Genomic DNA, 15,871 nt, shown 5'->3' on the forward strand with positions numbered 1-15,871 from the left:
CAGAAGTGTATGTACAGGTGTGGCTTCGTAAAATCGCTAAAAAAATGATGAAGATATATATACTTTTGTCATAAATAAAAATCAAGCGGCTAAATATGACACCGTTAGCATATCCTCAAGCAGCATCGGCCAAAGTACAAGGCAACATACCAACACAGAGGTTATCCCCAGGCCACATGTTCATGCAAGCGTAGTGAGTGCCGTCGACATCCGCCGACAGCCACGGGTTCCACTTGATGAGCTGGTCCGACGAGATGCCAAACTTGCCCGCCACGGGGCCGCAGTCGTCGCCGCTCACAATCTTGTACCACTTCTTGCAGCCGCAGACGGTGTCCTTGCCCACGGGGTACGGAGCGTCGGCGTTGCACGGAGCCGCGGGCAGGGGGTTGGGAGGCGTGACACCTGAAGAGCGCGCCCAATGTTAGCCGTCTTTTTTTTCCTGCCAATTCAACTATTCCATTTTCTCTCATCGCTTACCAACGCAAATCTGCTGCTGAGGCCAAAAGTTGATGCAGTCGTAAAAGGTGCCGTCCAGCGTCTTGCTCACGTCTGGGTTCCACTTGATGATGTCGGCGCGGCTGACGCCAAACTTGCTCGCCACCTTGCCGCAGTCGCCGTCGCCCGTCTGGATCTTGTACCAGCTCCAGCACGGGCAGGCGCTGTTGGTGAGGGCGCCGTACGGAGGCTTGGAGCCCTGCGCGCAGGTGTTTTCTCTCGGGGCAAGAGGGTTGGCGCTCGCAGCGAGGGCCAGGGTGGATGCGGCAGCAACGAAACCCTTCATTGTGATTATTTGCGTACTGGGTGAAAGAATTGCTGAATAGAATGAGAGTCGAGTGGTCTGTGAGTTCGGGCGAAGAAGACGACAATGCGCGGAATGAGCTTATGGTTCAAGGTTCCGGAGACTTGGCCACGGCAAGCCCTATATATGGGAGGGCCACCCGACGCTCGTAAAATATGACCGACGCATGGGCGTAAGATTCTGCCCTTTTCGGGCTTGGCTCCAGAATAATAGAACCATTGTCCAGCGCGTGCCAATCTTGACGGGCACACGATGCCATCTGCAGCTTGGGGGGTGCGTGAGACTACCCGTTCAATCCACCTGTTTACTGCTTACGAGCCCCGTTCCGCAACGCTGCACGGTGCATGCGACCCTCCGCACCCATGTTTTCCGAGCGTGACGGCAGGGACACTTGAGACGAGTCGTTTATTCTTCATTATGGGCCCAGTTCTAATAATATTCCCGAGGCAAGGCTGGCTGGCTGTTTGATGAAGCGGAAGCCGATCGTTTCGGCCCAGAAAGTGGGAATCAGCTTACACAATGTCTTACCGACATGCCAAGAGAGCGCCAGTGTGCAATCCATAAAGACTTCAATCTTCAAATGTGAAGCCTCTTGTAGTTTAATCGACGTTGACGAGAACAGAGAAATGGTCTCCGAGTCTATGGCAGATCAATCATGAGAGATGAAAAGTGTGATTGATCAGGAACCCAGACCGGCATTCGCACGGGGTTGAGAACCAACGCATCCACGCTCTAGCGTAGAGCGTCTAGGCAACCGTGTTTTTCTGCATCTCAGATGCCGACACAATGCCTTTATCTTGTGCAAAGCTCTGGCTGGGGATCTGTTGCTATGCGGAAGAACTGGGTGCCTTCTCCTGTCGTCGATGCAGACAACGAAGTTCTTGAAAAAAAAAAAAAAAAAAAAAAAAAAAAAAGGCAATCTAGCGTGTGTTTAGAAAGACGAGAACTCTCCAGTGTAAGTACTAGCATTCACGGCTTGGCGGCATCAGAATTCTCTGGCAGAATCCCGCCCGGTAGTAGGTGCTAGCTAGAGCAGCACATCTCTTGCCGATGCGTCCCGCTAAATCTAAACGACCGCCACACGATGTTGATTCTAGAATCAGTTTCGAACATGCGAACCGAACTGCTCCTGTCTCTCTTTCCCCAGACCACGAATTTAGCTCCTCGTTCTCGTAAACTCGGCTTCATTCCATTGCGGCCAATGGTGGCGCTGCTTACATCATTATCGCTCACGCCTGTGCAACTGTCCGGGCAAGCAGTGCACAGCATAGATCTAATTTTTCTTCAAGCACCGCGAAACCAGAAAACGTGTGTCCTTGCGAGTTTTTCCACTACCGGAAACATTCGAACCAGTACATTCTTCCTCGGTCGCCGCAGCTGAGAATGAACGAGGGCCATGTAGGGTTGCATCGATGCAGCTCGCCGTAAGCGCCAGCGCCATCTGAGTAGTAAATGCCGGACATCGTGCTTACCGTTCTAGGGCAAAGCTGACGGCGCATAAATCTACCAACCTTGTACACCTCGTGTTAATTTTGCCGCTATTTACCGAACCTTGGACTCGGGCGATATATTCAAGAGGATTTATCCCCATGCTGGTGTCGCTCTGGCGCATTGCCACCGCAACGCCCGCGTGGCATTCAAATTCGTTTCGCAGAAGGAAAAGAAACCTGCTTAGCGAGTATTGCAAATGTCCCTGTGATGTTTCGGACAGTGTTCAAGTAAACTTCAGCGTACGACGGCCTATATGTCTAGATTTGGTCAATTTCGTGGCTGGTGGAGCGCGCTATGGAAACGGGCTGGTTGCTATGGGCCGGTATTAGGACTCGGGGAAGAAGACAAAAGGCGACTATTGCTTAGCAGGAGTAGCAAAGAAACAATAGATATAGAGAAAAAAAAAATTACACATCCAGTATGAAGAAGAAAGAAAAAAGAACCACAGCGAATTGTCCAAGGTGGATGATAGGGCAGGCTTTGCGAAGTAGCCAATCAAGGCGCCAACCTAGCGCCAACCGACATCGGTCTCAATCGTAATATCAAAAGTCGAATGGGTCAATTACGCCCAAATATGTGGTATTTATACATATGTAGCTACTGCCGCTGTGGGTTTGACCGCTGTAGCGGCCCAGGCAAAGCATCATTCCAGTCGGCCGTCGCTAATCCTTTCCGTTAATCCGCAATTTTGTAAACCCATCATTGCACGCTAAAGACCTGGATGTCCGTTTCCACCGCCGCGTGCGTCGCGCGATGATACGGGCAGATTTCCTTTGCCTTTTCCACCACCTTTTCCAGCTCGGCCTGCTCGATGCCCTTGACGCGGACCTCGAGGCCGACCTTGAACCCCATGTCCATCGCGCGAATGTCGCCAATCAGGTTGACAATGGCCTTGACCTGGCAGTCCTCCATCTTGCGCGGCAGGCGGACCTTCATGCTGTTGGCGGCCAGGTTCATGGCCACCTGGAAGCAGTTGCTGTAGCCGGCGGCGAAGAGCTCCTCGGGGTTGGTCTTTTGCTCGCCGCCGGGCCCGCCGAGGGCCTTGGGCATGGCGTACGCCGAGCGGAAGCCCTCGCTGCCGTCGATCTGGCCGCCGCGCGGGCCCTGCGTCGTAGCCGTCGCCGTGTACAGCGTGGGCGCGTCCGAGGCGACGAGGCGGCGCTGGGCGAGGGAGACGGCCTGGCGAGCCAGCGGCCGGCAGGAGCGAAGAGTATTCATTGCTAAAGTATTGATTTGTGTGTGATGTGCTTTTAAGTTTGCAGATTGGCAGCTCTAGGCAGATGGCCTCAATGCGAGGGCGCACATGTTATAAGTTTGCTGCCGCGAGCCGCCCGCTGGTGGGCTAGTGCGCGTCATTGGGCATCTCGGGGAAATGCCGTTTTGTTGAGGGAGCGAGCTAGTTTCGATTTTAATCATGGGATAGCTGGATGGAAATCGAGTTTTACGTTTTCGCTCGCGGCTTTGTTGTTCCGTCCAGCTCTGCGCAACTCCATGACGTATTGAATAGCGGGCGATGGGCGGTTAGTGGAATCGACGCGCCCATCACCAGCATTGACTTTGCGATTGGTCATCACATCCAGATGCTAGTCTGGATCAATCCCCATTGGCAGTTTCCCGATATGGAATTTCGGATCAAAGTCCCGGATCTTTCTTTTTTTTGCCATTGGACTATATATGCAGAGATGATTCGCCCTGCGCCAAGCTTTGTCCTCTGTAGGTACGCGACGTTTCATCACGCATTACAGAAAACATGAGTTCCAACAGCAAAACACCCGAAAACCTTGCAGACTTGCAGCCCAAGACCAGCGTATGTTTTCTACTTTTGAAAGGGTCCGCTGCGCCCCTTGTTGACAAGTAGAATAGAACACCAGCGCGCAGCACGGCATTGCGGGAATGGCTCAGCAGCGCCACGCTCCAGAGAACACGGCCCGACGCAACAGCATCAATGACCAGCATGCCAAGCCGGGCTTCTTCGGACAGGCTTTCCACAAGTGAGTGTGAAATTACATCCCCGTCAGTGCACTGTTGATAAAGGCTAACAAGGCGCAGCATCTTTGGTCGACACGCCAAGTAATCGAATCGTATCGGGTCCGTGTCTTGGCAGCCTTCAAGACCCGAACGGGCACGAATCTAGGTGCGCGAGGACGACACTATCATGTGCTCGTTAGTACGGCAGCGAGAAGTCGGCGAAGCAGCTTGACTGCATCTCGGTAGCACGCTGGCGCTATACAACAGCCGCGAGGAGAGCAACCAACCATTTATATGCCGACATCACACAAATCCGCGAGCAATTTCAATGACCATACCCGGGCACAGTCACCTTCGGTGTCAAGAAGGATGTGTTATATAATTAGCGTACACGCTAGTTCCTCCAAAATTACGCGTGTATATCTTCAGACTTTTCTGAATTAAACCTAATCGTCTTAGCCTTCAGCGATTTCTATCAATTGACTTTATCTTTTCCAATTATGGGATTCTTCCTAAATAAATGAATTGTATCTTTGGAGCATTTTTTATTTGTTTTGTGCTAGTCATACATAGTAAGAATCATCATACTGATTGGCATCCGGCACTTATTGCAGTGGTGGAGAGGGCCGGTTAGCGCAGAGAAGGGTGAGCCCGCCAACATGTCACCATGGACGCTGAAGCAGCTCTCCTAATTCAGTAATTGTTGGTGAATAGACACATGACCCAATAGCGACCGGGCGCGTGTAAAGTATTATGATTGGCCATCATTGTTGTGACGAGGCATCTTTGTTGTAGAGAGTCACGTGCGGGCGCACGTTCGACTCATTTGAACTCGCTCTGCATTCACCTGCTTCAGCTCCTCCTAGCAACTACCCACGCGTATCGCTTATTGCCGACCTTCCCAACACCAGCGCAGGAAAATGGATACTCTATCATGGATCCTTGTGGCGCTAACGGTTATTTTTTTGATCGGGCCAGTGAGTCTTCTCCTACTTGTGATTAAATATACTCGCTAGTCGTTGGCGAAAGCCCTGTCTCCGCTGTCGGCTCTTCAACGTCTCCTGCCCTGTTCACGAGGTCCTAGCACAGACTTGCCCGTGATGCTGACTGGTAAAATAGGCCCTGCTCAAAAACCGCTCACCTATCCCCGAGACCTCGGAAAAAGTCGTCAAAATAAGCGAGGCTGCCGAGCTTGACGCTGTTCTCTCCTCCACCGCCGGTGTAGTAGTTGACTTTTATGCCGACTGGTGTCCACCGTGTCGTGCAATTGCGCCAATCTTTTCAAAACTGGCAGAAGAACACTCTTCAAAAGGCAAACTCGCGTTCGTCAAGGTCAACGTTGACCATGTTAAAAATGTTGCTCAGCGATACAACATCTCAGCGATGCCGACATTTGTATTCTTTCAGGACGGCGCGCCGCGGGGAGTAGCTGTGGAGGGTCTCAAAGCGCGCAGCTCGGTCAAGGTCTCTGCCGATGGCTCGGTGGACAGAATCCTTGGCGCAGATAAAGGATCCCTGGAGGCTACGGTCCAGGCATTGTCGCGTCAGCTTCGGGGTTAGGAGAGCGGCCGATGAGCTCCGTTATACATCAGGCAGGCTGGCACTACAGCTATGCTGTCGACGGAATTCACCCCGAGTCCAATGAATTTGCTCTTTGCTGTTTTGACTAGTGCGTATAAATCACCTGTAGCTATGCTGCCAACGACTCTGCGGTCGCTGTCCTCGGCCAACAGCGTCTTGCTGTCCGGTGCCTCGAACCATGCTTCGATTATCGAGAGCACCCGTCACTCCAAAGCCATTCGTTTTTGTTTGGCGCCACTATAACTCCCAATATCAGAAGAGCAGCTAGATTAGCTACCCAAAGACACGCCAGATGTTATTCCATCTAACTACATCTGCTCCATGCGTGATCCGCACATGGTAAACTCCTGCGAGCCATGCAACACTAATAACAGCCAGTAAAGAAGTATTGGGAGGAACCGTCCGCCGCATTGCCAAGATCTGCGACGTTGGCCGAAGAAACATGGAGGCGTTCACTTACACCGAGCCAACGAGCCATAAATGTCTAGCACAAAACTCCGCAGAGCAAAATGGAGCTGCTGCGCGCAATGTGCATTCTGCTTAAGTTGGGTAATTACCCGAACACTGGTCTTCCTGTTCTCCCGAACCAGCCGGATGCCATTCCAACCATGCTGTGAGATTCTGCAAGGGCCAGCAAGAACGCCCATGACTACGCCGTAAGTTCACAAGGCTTTGTCCCGACCTGCCCGATTCGGAGCAGGCCCAATGTAGGCCCCATAACGCGCACCGCCGCGGCTTTAATAACGATGCAAATGAATGGAAAGCCCTATGGTTCATTATCTCGGTTCTGTAGTGGGTGGCGGCGGGGGCTTATCCACTGCGGCAGGTTCGCAAAGCGGAGGATCGTGCGGTCCAGGAACAGGTAATCTTTCGAGTCCTTGCCTATCCATCTGCCGACGACAATCGGAGACTGCAGCAAAGCAGAGTAACGTTGTATTCCAAGCACCAAGCTTCCTGCTACTAGTTCCCGGTTCCACCACCATATCATGTATGTTCTCCTCGTGGGCGAGAGAATGGCGATCAAGTCTCTGCGAACCCTGCAGCCAAGAACCTGCTAGTTCCCGTCGGGGTCGCAACGTTGCGGGGGTCCGCCGGCTCTAATTCCCGTCGGCTCGACTCATTTACAAGATACTCTGTGGGGAACTACTTCCAATTCGACCAGAAAGGTCGACGGGCTGGGAGAGAGTATCTGCTCAATTACTTTACATAAACGCGCGGTCTCCTCGCGCCTGTAAATCTGTATTCGTCCCCAGCTGTAGACCAAAATGCTGAGCAAGTCCCTCACCCTCCTCGGCGGCGCCCTGGCCGCCGTCGGCCCCGTCCGCGCCATCTGGCCGATCCCGAGCGAGATCTCGACCGGCCACGACGTGCTCTTTCTCAGTCCCGACATCCGCGTCACCTTGAACGGAGCGCCTCTATCTCCCATCACCTCTCGTACCACCACCAACACCACCACCACCCTCATCCCCGACGCCGTCGCCCGCACCCTCGACGCCGTCTTCAAGCACGGCCTCGTGCCGTGGATGCTGCACGATGCCAACTCTGACTACGAGCCCGCGCCCAGCAGCGGCACGGCGACCATCACGTCCCTCGCTCTCAAAAAGACGGGCAAGGACCCATGCCGGCCCACGTTTGAAAAGATGGACGAGTCGTACGCGCTGAACCTGACATCTGCCGGCGCCGCCACCATCACGGCCAAGACCTCGGTCGGCATCCTCCGCGGCCTGGAGACCTTTACGCAGCTCTTTTACCAGCACTCCTCCAGCGACGGCATCTACACCAACCTAGCGCCCGTGTCCATCGCCGACGCGCCCGCCATGCCGTACCGCGCGCTGCTCGTCGACGTCGCGCGGCACTGGTACTCCGTCGCCGACATCAAGCGCGCCGTTGACGGGTCCGCCATGAACAAGCTCAACGTGCTGCACCTGCACATCACCGACACCCAGTCCTGGCCGCTCGAGGTCCCCGCGCTGCCGCTCCTCGCCGAAAAGCACCGCTACGCAAAAGGCCTGACGTACTCGCCCGCCGACCTCGAGGACATCCACGCCTACGGCGCCGCGCGCGGCGTCCAGGTCATCCTCGAGATTGACATGCCGGGCCACGTCGGCATCGACCGCGCCTACCCGGGCCTCTCCAACGCCTTCAACGCCAAGCCCTGGGGCACCTACTGCGCCGAGCCGCCCTGCGGCTCCCTCAAGCTCAACGACACGGCCGTCTACGCCTTCCTCGACACGCTCTTCGACGACGTGCTTCCGCGCGTCGCGCCCCACGCGGCCTACTTCCACACCGGCGGCGACGAGTACAAGGCGTCCAACTCGCTCCTCGACCCCGCGCTGCGCACCGACGACACGGCCGTCCTGAAGCCGCTGCTGCACGCGTTCCTGCGGCACGCGCACGCCAAGGTCCGCGCGCACGGGCTCACGCCGCTCGTCTGGGAGGAAATGGTCGGCCAGTGGGAGGCCCCGCTGCCGACCAACAGCACCATCGTCCAGACGTGGTTCGGCAGCGACAGCGTGCAAAAGTATGCCAAGGCGGGGTATCGCGTCATTGACACGTCGTACGACGCGTACTATCTCGACTGCGGGCGCGGGTCGTGGGTCGACTACGCAGACAGCGCCATCACCGCCAACACCTCGTTCAACTCGTGGTGCGACCCATACAAGAGCTGGCGCGTCGTGTACAACCACGATCCCCTCGCTGGGCTCGAGGGCTCAGAGGCGGCGAAGAGGGTGATTGGCGGCGAGGCGGCGCTGTGGTCCGAGACGGTCGATGGCCCGACGTTTGACCAGATCGCATGGCCGCGCGCCGCGGCGGGCGCCGAGGTCTGGTGGTCGGGCCGCAGGGACCGAAGTGGCAAGATGCGATCAATATATGAGGCGCGGCCGCGACTGTCGGAGATGCGGGAGCGCATGCTCGCCCGGGGCATAGTTGGTGGTAACTTGGCTCCTGGGTTCTGCACGCAGTCCAAGCTGGGTGAGTGTGTCTAGCTAGTCTAGATTTGAATGTAGAGCAGGCTCGTATACAACGCAATCATCCCAAACTCACTTTTCTCGACATCCTGAACAAGAAATGCGTCTCTGGAGCCTGTTGACCGACTCGCACTGTACACGGTTGCGGTAAAGACCGTATGTGAATCAGGTATAGGTATATTCAAAACGCCAATCTATCTAGTCACTCATGAGAAAAATAATGAAAGTAACAGGAGAGTGAACAAGGCCTTCTCCAACGCGCGCGCTATGTAATGCCAATCAAATCTGTCCAGTATCCCAACGCCTTCAGCGGCGCATTCTACCACAACGCAGGTGCCCGCCCTTCGTCTATCCAAGCGGGCTGTAAATGTAAAGCAGCAAAACATTCCCAAAATTGGTGTAGTATACCATGGCTACATCTGATCCATGGTGTGTGATGTCTATATATAATATGTTCCGCGACCGGTTATAGCTCAATGACCTCGTCGCTCTTGGCGGATTTGTCATTTTCCCACTCCTTGCAGTAGCCCAGCCAGCTGCGACGCAGACATTTGCCCTTGTCGGGCGCCGGCGAACTTGTAGAGCTAGCAGTGGTGGACGTGGACGTCGGGGTAGAAGTGCTGGACGTGGGCGTTGGCGTAGAAGTGATGGGCGGTGTGGTAATGGTCATGGTCGGGGTGCTCGTGGCCAGGGAGGTGGTCTCTGTGGGATCGTTGCAGCCCCAGAACCTACCTGGGGACTCGCAGCTTGTAGTAGTGGTCGTCTCTGTGGCGGTAGTCTTGTCCTTGCATCCGAACCAGCCGGGTGTCTTGCAGGTAGACGTCGTGGTGGTTGTGGTCGGGGGAGACGTTGTCGGTCCTGTTGTCGTCTCGTCGAGGCAGCCCCACCAGCCGGGCGTCTTGCAGGTCGAGGTGCGGGTTCTGGTGCGCGTCGACGTCGACGTGGGTGGTGTCGTGGTGGTCTCGGTGCCATTGCTTTCGTACATTTTCCACTGGGCGCAGTCGCGACACTCGGGTGTCTTTTCGCACTTGGGGACCTCGTCGTACTTGAGCAAGACATCGCTAATGACGTTGCGGATCTTGTGCGTGCCGATGCCGACGCGCCAGCCCTTATCGGCGACGACATCGTAGACGCACTCGTAGCCCGAGTGGCACTGCGTCTCGAGCGCATAGCCGGCGAAGGAGCAGGATGCTGTCGCACCGTTACAACTGCCCATGTAGACAGGATCAGCAGTGTGGCCGAAATGATATGTGCCTGTGTATTCTCGCATCTGGGGCGACTTTGTATAGTAGCCTGGCGGCATGGGCAGACCTAAACGAGACGCAGCTAGTGCATCTGGCACAGCCTCGAAGGTGACGGCAGGGAGACCATATGTGAGGCCAAGCAGAGACGTCATTCCGCCACCAAGCGAGTGACCGGTGAGCCAGATTTGGGACTTCGGGTAGATGTCTGTGACGTTGTGGTAGAGCTCCTTGACTGCGGTGTAGTATCGGTTCTCCTCCCACAGAGCCTCGGTGACGCAGGTATTATTGCACTGGTAGGTTCCCGAGGCACAGTCGCAGACCTGGTGCCAGGTCCACTGGCCTTGCTGGGCGCAGCAGCAGCTAAAGTATAAGTTGTCGTTTGTCTTGTCGTTGGTCGTGGTTCCATCACCGTCGAATACGGCGGCAGTGGTGCCCTTGAGACCGATAACGACGGTCGAGTTATTCTCGTCGGCAAATATGTGGCCGCGAAGACCGTCGCTCTCCCAGCCAAAGTCGAGTGTCTTGTTGAAGGGAGCGCCAATTTCTTCCCAGTCGGGTTGAGATTCGTCCGCGACATAGGCGTCGGCCGTCATGTAAGCCAAGGCGAGTACGGATTCTTTATCGGTAATGTCGGGCGACAGGACAGAGTCCATGGTCCAGGCCGAGGCATCCATGACGGCCATGAAGCCTTGCCGCCGCGACTGGGTGACGAGAGGGTCGACGACGGACGGCCTGCGGTCGCGAAGTCGTTCTATGGTATCGACGCGGCTGCGAGCCTTGAGCTTGGGCAGGGTATGTCGGCCAAAGCCATCCTCGGCGGCGAGGAAGACGTTGGAGTCATCGTGGGTGACGTCGCGCTTCCGATGCAGGCCAGGATGCAGGTTGGTGCCGTGATGGAAGATTTGTCGGAGGCTAAAGACATGCTCGGCAGGCTGTGGTGTCTCATGCTCGCCGGGAAGGACAGGGCCTGGAGGTAAGAGAATGTCGGCGGCGTCGGGTTGGGCGTTGAGGGCGAGGCCCGGCGTCGGCGCGAGGGCCAGCCAAGACCAGAGCAGGGCCGCCGTCAACCTGCCGGCAGAAGGGCACGCCGAAGACATGATGTTATGGTGATGGCCGCGGTGGCTCTATGAGCGAGCAGTAGGATGCGAGGCCATAAGATGGAGGAAGAGTTGTTGTCGAGGGTGGCGTGGGATGAACTGTTGGGGGTGGCGGAGAGATGAGGAGATGGGCACGGTCGGGAGCCGCAGATGCGAGTACTGAGACGTGCAGGCAGCGGGCGATGTTGTCATGGCCGCACGCTAAGGGCGGGATGGTCTGGCACGCGGCCGCCCCAACGTCACCTACGTGCCTAGGTAGGTAGTGGGTGCCGGCAAAACAATAGAGGTGCTAGATAGCTGGGTACTTGTAAGGAAAGGGAATTTGTCTTGTTACTTTTATTACCATCACAGAAACGTTCTATTATAACGCTGGATAACAAGCAGAAGCCAAGCAGTGAAACTCGCAGTGGCGGTGCTTTAATGGGCAGTCTATTATAAAGTGTCGCTTCCAGCGGTGTTTTAGTGCTCTAGCGGGTAGGTAAGGTACCTAAGGTTGGTACTTGCCTGGGCCAGCCCTGTGACTGGCCCGGTGGGTCACTCCAAGTACCGGCCGGCTACGGCTTGCAGATGCACTAACAGCCAGATGTGGCTTACGCGTCACCTCCCGGCCGGTTGCTGTGCAAGAATACTTTTTGGCCACCCACTTGGTTAGGCCCGCCGGCCCAGAGCGACAGCCGCTACTTGCTGCGGCAGGGTACAGGTGACCGATATGACGAGCGCTGTGTTGCGGCGTGTACTGGCATATGATGTGGTTGTTCTATGAGGCTCGATCTCGATACTATTATTGGCTTTATTTATTTCAATTATACTTTTTACTGTTTTTTCCATGCCAACCTTTATGCTGACTTGTCATCATATCATGCACTCTTTTTACGCTGCGAGGACATTGTAACCACCAAGTCTTTCCAACCTCTTGTAGCTTCAACAATCCCAAAAGAATTTAACCGCAATACTTTTCAGAGAAAGAAAAGCAGCTATGATCAGAGAGCAGTTTCATTTCCCTTCCGTCTTTTTGCAAAATGTGCGCTCGACTCATTCGGCCGTCCTCCCTCCCATGGTGCAATCCCACTGGCCCAAGAGATTGGCGCACCACCTACATTTTTCCGCAAAATCATCATCTTTTCCCTGTGTCGCCTCCGCAATCTCTTTGAGCCGGTTCATCCAAAAACACATTCTCTCCCGGTTGAATCCAACCTCCATCACGCCTCGTGCGGTGGCCAGCTCCCCGACTTCGGCCCAGTGCTCGTCCATGGCATCAAGCTCGGCATCAACTTGAAATGGCTCTCGTGCGCAGAGCTGCCAAATCTTGTAGCTTCCCCAGTACAACCAAGTAAACACGGCCGGCATCAAGTCTTGAACCGCTATCTTTTCTTCGACGCCGTCACTGATGGGCTTGTCGTGCTGAAGAATCGGGCGCTGCGTCTCTAGGGCTGCCTGGAACAATATCAAAGCACATGATGTCATTCGCGCACCGCAAACGTTGCCGCCCGATAAACGAGCTGTGACACCAGACAGATTCTCACACTCTTTGGTCGTCATGGTGTACAGGGAGTTTGTCCATGCTGCCCGCAGATCCTGCACCAGGAACGGCAAGTCTGTCCACATGCGAGCACCGCTGCTCGTGATGGCCACTTCTTTTCGAATATCTTTTTGGCTATCGATGTTGGTGTCCTGGGGAGCGGCATGGCGGCACAAGTCTCCCAGTTCTCGGATGCGAATTACTTGTGCGACGATCCTGTCCGCATCCGCTTCGTCGGCTGGTGTGATCTTGGCCACCTGGATAAGCTTGTACCAAAGATCATGCAGATCAATGTCCAACACGGCGGTTGGCTGATTGCCATTCATGTATCGCGATGTTATAGTTTTGGCAAACGACCAAATGCCATACCAATGTCTCCCGCTACCCTCGCTAATCTTATCTACAGACGGGCGGAAATGCGTTTTGCTGAAATTTTCGCGCCGCGAGATGATTTCGTTATTACTGGCCATTTCCAGCTTAATTGGTCGAATACTACTCAATTTCCGTTTTGTTTTTATGACGCGGCTGATAATGAGCGTAGATGATGGCACTAGTATTTCAACTCGCAGCGACAAAAGAACGGAGAGAGCAGACGGCTACTGTTTATATAAGTGCGTGTGATGTCATTTGCCGAAGTGGCGCTACTGGTAGCTAAAACTACTGACCAAATCGAGGCACTAAAAGGACACCAGCAGGCCAGCAAAAGTACCAGATGAAAAGAGCAAGCGGGAGTGTCTTGGTGCCAGGAAATGGATGCGACCGACTGGGCAAACGTCACTCTGCAACACGGATTATTATTCTGAGCCTAAAGAGCTAACCATCTCCGTAGTATGTTCCAGCACTTGGCACAAAATCCCGCTTTTGGTGCCATTTAGGCTTGTGCATTTGCGTCTGTGAGCTACCATCCGTAAGCTGCAGCCTGAATTCCCAAGTCCGAATTTAGGGGATCATTTCGGTTAGGGTTCCCTCGCTCCGCGTTGCTTACCGACTTAAAATAGCAAACGTGTATGTGTAACTTACATAAAATCCCGATTCAGCGTCTTTGATCCCGTACATGAAGCACTGGGACACCGGCTGCAGCGAGTACAGGTCGAGGGGCTTAGTAGTCATCGCATACCATTCGATTCAAGGGTGTAACAGGTCAAGCTAATTCTGGTTGGGAAGTAATATTGCCAATTATAGGTTTTAGAAGCCGCGCCGTTGACGAAAGACATTTTACTGATAATAAACAAGCTATTTTAAACTGAGCATCGTCAGCTTCGAATGCGGGAGAGTGTCTCGCTGGAATAACTCCCCGCGCATAATTTCATCAACGTAACACTCTCCAAGGAAGTGGAAGCTATCTACATCTGCACGCAGCACATACGGTACTTTCCCACCTTGCAGCACGCATACAACGTCGCCTATGCTAGTGCAAGCTGGACCTATGCCCAGAGCTCCGCCTGTGGTACGGAAAAGACGCCGGCCGCGGCAAGCATAACTTACACCGCGCGCATAAATTCTCCAGTTTCCCTCACAATTATTCAAGCCCGAAGCGTCCGGGGCCTCGCTTCTCTGAACCATGTGTTGGTGTATGTGGTTGATAAACGCAAGGTAATCGGCGTAAAATATCGACCTCTGGTGCCCATCAAGCTGATGCAGAGCCTCCCCTTCCGCCGTGTACCCAGCAGTCAAAGTTCTTCCCAGAGTTTCAAGCCTACATTGAAGGGCTTCGACTTGAGGATTCAAGGATACGCAGTTGTTCCACAGTTCGTGGACCAGGTCTGGAAAGGGATGCACCGAACCGTACTCATCGACTCCGGCCGGGTGGATGTCGCTCACGAAGGAGATCGTTTCGAAAACGATACCTTGTGCCAATAGCTCTCGGTGTGAGGGAAACAACACGTTGAAAGCTTGTTGCCCACCGGCATACCACGATCCACGGTTTATAAACGACACCGATCTCGAGCGTGGCCAGAACGGCACCCATGACGGAAAGTCGGCTGGCTGTCGAAACGAATCCTCGTGCTGAACATGAGAAAGAAAGCACAATCGGTCATCATCTCTTTCTGCATTTATAGCGACATCGACGTAGACTTCTGCGGTGGTCTTGCTGTAGTCAGGCTCAAGCCTGCGGCCTCCTGGCAGATCGTTCTGTAGTCCGAGCAGCCCGTACACTAGATCTCTCGGATCTGTAGCCTTCCAACCGCGGAATGCGTCAAGACTCCCCAGGAGAGTGGTTTCTCTTGTGTGAAAATAAAGTTGAAAGGCAGAAACGCAAGAAGTGACTTTGTCGCTCTGTCGGGGACCTGAATGCTGGTCGGTTGGTCGAGAGATTTGCGAGAACAAGACTGTCGCCGAAGTGCCGACTCGGTCCCAAGGAATTTGCCACGTATCAGCCAGAATCACAGCCTGCTTTGCGAGGATGATTTCCTGCACACACCAGACCCTCTCGAACCAAGGACGTGAAAAGAAACGAGATAGTGATTGCCATGTTTCGCTGTCGAATGAGTCATCTAGAGATGCATTTTCGACTACAGTGACAGATTCCAAGTGCGAGAAACTCAATTGAGCTAAACTCAAGTCTCGGGCGGCGGCGTACTCAGCACAGCGTTGGCAGATCGAGTTTATCGCCGCCAAGGCTAGATGCAGGTTCTCTCCGCCGTCACGGCCGAACCAGACGACGACCATCGAGGCCTGGCTGAATATTCGATGCATCACGGACACCTGCTGACTGCGCTCCTCAATGTCATTCTGATTGATGCAAATCGCATCGACCCAGATGAGTCGCGGCCCGCGTGGCAGTCTCAAGTGCAACAGAGCTTCATAAAGATTGTGCGTAACCTCAATCTCGACGCCATTGCAGCGGATTAGACATTTGGCACTCCTGTTTCCCCATACATACGACAGAGCTTCAAAGTCGGGATCGGCAGAGAGATTTGCGGGAATGAGACGGGTCTTGATAGTGTCTGAGCCTGATCCATGGTGCAACTCTAGTACTCTAATCTGCCGGCCAGAAAGACGACGTGGGTATAAGACTGACATGAAAGTCTGTCTTCGTGATTGAGCCCACTGGTCTGGCATATGCAGTGCTGCGTTCAAGTTTGGTAGGGCTGGACAGTAAACAAGGTGCGGGGTATTCTAACGGGCGGCCGCTAAAGTAGGGCAGTGCCACCAGTGGAGGAGTACAATGGGCGGCCAACACTACACGCGGAAGGTCTCCC

The 15,871-nt window shown here is 54.4% G+C and overlaps 6 protein-coding genes across 6 annotated transcripts; 2 read left to right on the forward strand and 4 right to left on the reverse strand.

Moving 5' to 3' along the window:
- Window positions 1-81: 81 nt before the first annotated feature.
- On the reverse strand, window positions 82-781 carry LMH87_007833 (uncharacterized protein; the record flags this gene model as incomplete). Its single annotated transcript, XM_056200045.1, has 3 exons — window positions 82-89; window positions 151-402; window positions 478-781. The coding sequence occupies 3 exons, from the start codon at window positions 779-781 to the stop codon at window positions 82-84; spliced, it is 564 nt and encodes a 187-aa protein (XP_056057701.1).
- A 2,208-nt stretch (window positions 782-2,989) lies between these two features.
- Window positions 2,990-3,508, reverse strand: LMH87_007834 (uncharacterized protein; the record flags this gene model as incomplete). Its single annotated transcript, XM_056200057.1, has 1 exon — window positions 2,990-3,508. One exon carries the CDS (start codon window positions 3,506-3,508, stop codon window positions 2,990-2,992), a length of 519 nt encoding a protein of 172 aa, XP_056057702.1.
- Window positions 3,509-5,178: 1,670 nt separating this feature from the next.
- On the forward strand, window positions 5,179-5,818 carry LMH87_007835 (uncharacterized protein; the record flags this gene model as incomplete). Its single annotated transcript, XM_056200068.1, has 2 exons — window positions 5,179-5,235; window positions 5,378-5,818. The coding sequence occupies 2 exons, from the start codon at window positions 5,179-5,181 to the stop codon at window positions 5,816-5,818; spliced, it is 498 nt and encodes a 165-aa protein (XP_056057703.1).
- A 1,286-nt stretch (window positions 5,819-7,104) lies between these two features.
- LMH87_007836 (uncharacterized protein) lies at window positions 7,105-8,826 on the forward strand (the record flags this gene model as incomplete). Its single annotated transcript, XM_056200080.1, has 1 exon — window positions 7,105-8,826. The coding sequence occupies one exon, from the start codon at window positions 7,105-7,107 to the stop codon at window positions 8,824-8,826; it is 1,722 nt and encodes a 573-aa protein (XP_056057704.1).
- A 448-nt stretch (window positions 8,827-9,274) lies between these two features.
- Window positions 9,275-11,149, reverse strand: LMH87_007837 (uncharacterized protein; the record flags this gene model as incomplete). Its single annotated transcript, XM_056200091.1, has 1 exon — window positions 9,275-11,149. The coding sequence occupies one exon, from the start codon at window positions 11,147-11,149 to the stop codon at window positions 9,275-9,277; it is 1,875 nt and encodes a 624-aa protein (XP_056057705.1).
- Window positions 11,150-12,181: 1,032 nt separating this feature from the next.
- LMH87_007838 (uncharacterized protein) lies at window positions 12,182-13,138 on the reverse strand (the record flags this gene model as incomplete). The annotated part of the gene is made up of 1 exon (XM_056200103.1): window positions 12,182-13,138. One exon carries the CDS (start codon window positions 13,136-13,138, stop codon window positions 12,182-12,184), a length of 957 nt encoding a protein of 318 aa, XP_056057706.1.
- Window positions 13,139-15,871: the final 2,733 nt, after the last annotated feature.

The sequence above is a fragment of the Akanthomyces muscarius genome (assembly GCF_028009165.1).
Source record: "Akanthomyces muscarius strain Ve6 chromosome Unknown contig_15, whole genome shotgun sequence".
Lineage (NCBI taxonomy): Eukaryota > Fungi > Ascomycota > Sordariomycetes > Hypocreales > Cordycipitaceae > Akanthomyces > Akanthomyces muscarius.